The sequence below is a fragment of the Drosophila subobscura genome, chromosome E (genome assembly GCF_008121235.1).
Source record: "Drosophila subobscura isolate 14011-0131.10 chromosome E, UCBerk_Dsub_1.0, whole genome shotgun sequence".
Taxonomy (NCBI): Eukaryota; Metazoa; Arthropoda; class Insecta; order Diptera; family Drosophilidae; genus Drosophila; species Drosophila subobscura.
The window spans coordinates 16,257,330-16,259,657 of record NC_048531.1 but is presented as its reverse complement, the minus strand read 5'-3'; the positions used below and the strand labels follow the sequence as shown (position 1 = coordinate 16,259,657).

At 49.4% G+C, this 2,328-nt stretch overlaps 1 protein-coding gene across 1 annotated transcript; it reads left to right on the top strand.

The window, feature by feature from the left end:
* The first annotated feature begins 795 nt into the window (after positions 1-795).
* Positions 796-2,239, top strand: LOC117891279 (FAD-dependent oxidoreductase domain-containing protein 1-like). Its single transcript, XM_034796665.1, is given in 3 exon segments — positions 796-861; positions 864-1,034; positions 1,090-2,239. Coding segments are annotated over 3 exon segments (1,332 nt in total). The 5' UTR covers positions 796-810; the 3' UTR covers positions 2,200-2,239.
* Positions 2,240-2,328: the final 89 nt, after the last annotated feature.

Below are 2,328 nucleotides of genomic sequence, written 5' to 3'. Positions count from 1 at the left end.
GATTAGTGTGACCGCGGACTTGCGGATAAAACATACCGCATGGTCCTCAAAAATATATTGGAATATACCTTGTAATTTTCGACATATACCAAAAATATACAGAATCCTAAATCGTATTCCTTGATTTTGATATTCCATTTAATATTAGCCGCTAGATGGGAGTTCCAGCACTAAAAATATAATTTTATCCGATTGATGAACCAATTCTCCACAAGATTGTCTAGTTTTCATGACTTCATTTTATTGGATTGTTTAAGCTCAGTTCACGCTTAATTTTCTGTCGGCCGGCACTGGGTAGTTAGTGGACAAGTATGACCAAATTGGAAAAGTGTATGCTCTACGGGTATACTCTTTTGTGTTTGATTACAAAATACCTGTTAAAAATTCAAATTTTGTATGAAAGAAGGCAGGAGTGTATTATTTATCGCCAGATACCCATTCTACACATACTCATGAGCCTTTACAAGCTGCCCGAGAGCGTACGAGAGGTCCCTGTCCCTAGCCCAAGTAATTAGCATCATTGGTTTATTCTTTAGAAGGATATATTGACATTTATGACATTTCTAAGGAGACGATCACCTAGCCGCAAGTGCCAACAATGGAAGATTCGAAGGAGCTCGGAAGATAAGCAAATCTTGTTTATAGTTGTATAGACATGTCTCTGCTCAATCTAATTACTCGGCCCACACACAAAACCCTTACAAACAGCTGCCCCCAAATCTAATCTGGTGGGATTCAATGCCGCTTATCAGCGCTAATTGAGATGCGGACACGCACAGAGGTGGGCGCCACCGTCGGTTAGTGTGAAAAATGCTGCCCCTCGGACGAGTTCTGCGATCGCGTGCCCTGCAGCTGTTACAGTTACGTTACGCTGTCTGAGCAGCAAGGCTCCAGGCGATGTTCTGCCCAACAGCTGTGATGTCCTGATCATCGGCGGCGGCGGCATGGGAGCCTCTTCGGCATTCTGGCTCACGTCCAAGACCCGGCAGCAGGGAAAGAAGCTCAATGTGCTGGTGGTGGAGCGCGATCATGCTGTGAGTAGAGAGGCTTTGATTTTAATTACTGATTTCTAGCCATTCCCTACTGCAGTACACGAAGGCCTCGACTGTGCTGTCGGTGGGCGGAGTGCGGCAGCAGTTCTCACTCTCGGAAAACATACAAATGGGACTCTATGGAAACGACTTCATTGTGAATAGCCAAAAGCATTTGGGCGATGTGGATCTCTGTTTCCAGCCGCACGGCTACCTGGTCATGGCCACTTCCAAGGGAGCCGAAATCCTGACACAGAATTCCAAGCTGCAGAACGAGTTGGGTGCCCGCAACAAACTGCTCGGCCCGGAGGCACTTCGCAAGCAATTTCCCTGGCTCTCCACGGACCAAATTGAACTGGGCTGCTACGGCATTGAGAAGGAAGGATGGTTTGACCCGTGGGCCCTGCTGATGGGTTTCAAGAAGCAGGCGCGTTCCTTTGGCGCTCAGTTTGCCAACGGAGAAGTGATTGGCTTCGAGTGGGATGGCACTGGGGCTTTGTCGGGAGCAGTGGTGGATGCTGGCGATGGCATTCAACGCACCGTGAAGTTCGACACCTGCGTACTGGCGGCAGGAGCTCACTCTGGTCAGCTGGCTAGCCTAGCAAATATTGGCAGCACCCACGCGAAGGAGGCACTGCTGCGAGTGCCTCTGCCGGTGGAGCCACGGAAGCGATATGTCTATGTGTTCAGCACGCAGGGCAAGAATTGTCCTGGCTTGGCCACGCCGCTGACCATAGATCCCGATGGCACGTACTTCCGACGCGATGGCCTGGGCGGTAACTTCCTCTGCGGACGCAGTCCCTGCGACGAGGAGGAGCCCAATTGTGATACCTTAGATGTGGATCATGGCTACTTTGACACTGATATCTGGCCAACCCTAGCAAACCGTGTGCCCTGCTTTGAGGCTGTCAAAGTGCAGAGCAGCTGGGCCGGCTACTACGAACACAATACGTTCGATGCCAATGGCATCATAGGCAGGCATCCACACTACAGCAACCTCCTCATAGCGGCTGGATTCAGTGGCCATGGCATTCAACAGACGCCGGCTGTTGGACGAGCCATTTCTGAACTGATTTTGGAGGGCAGGTTCAGCACTCTGGACCTGTCGCGCCTGAGCTTTGATCGTATTGTAAAACAGCACCCCATGTTTGAGGTTAATATAGTCTGAGGAGGCGAATATGTAGGAAATTCGCTTCAAATTTGAAATCTCGCTTTTTGATGCAAATGCGAGAGATCAAAAATAAGATCTTGTGTCTTCCACGATCAATTACATTTACATCAGCTGTCTGGGGTACGC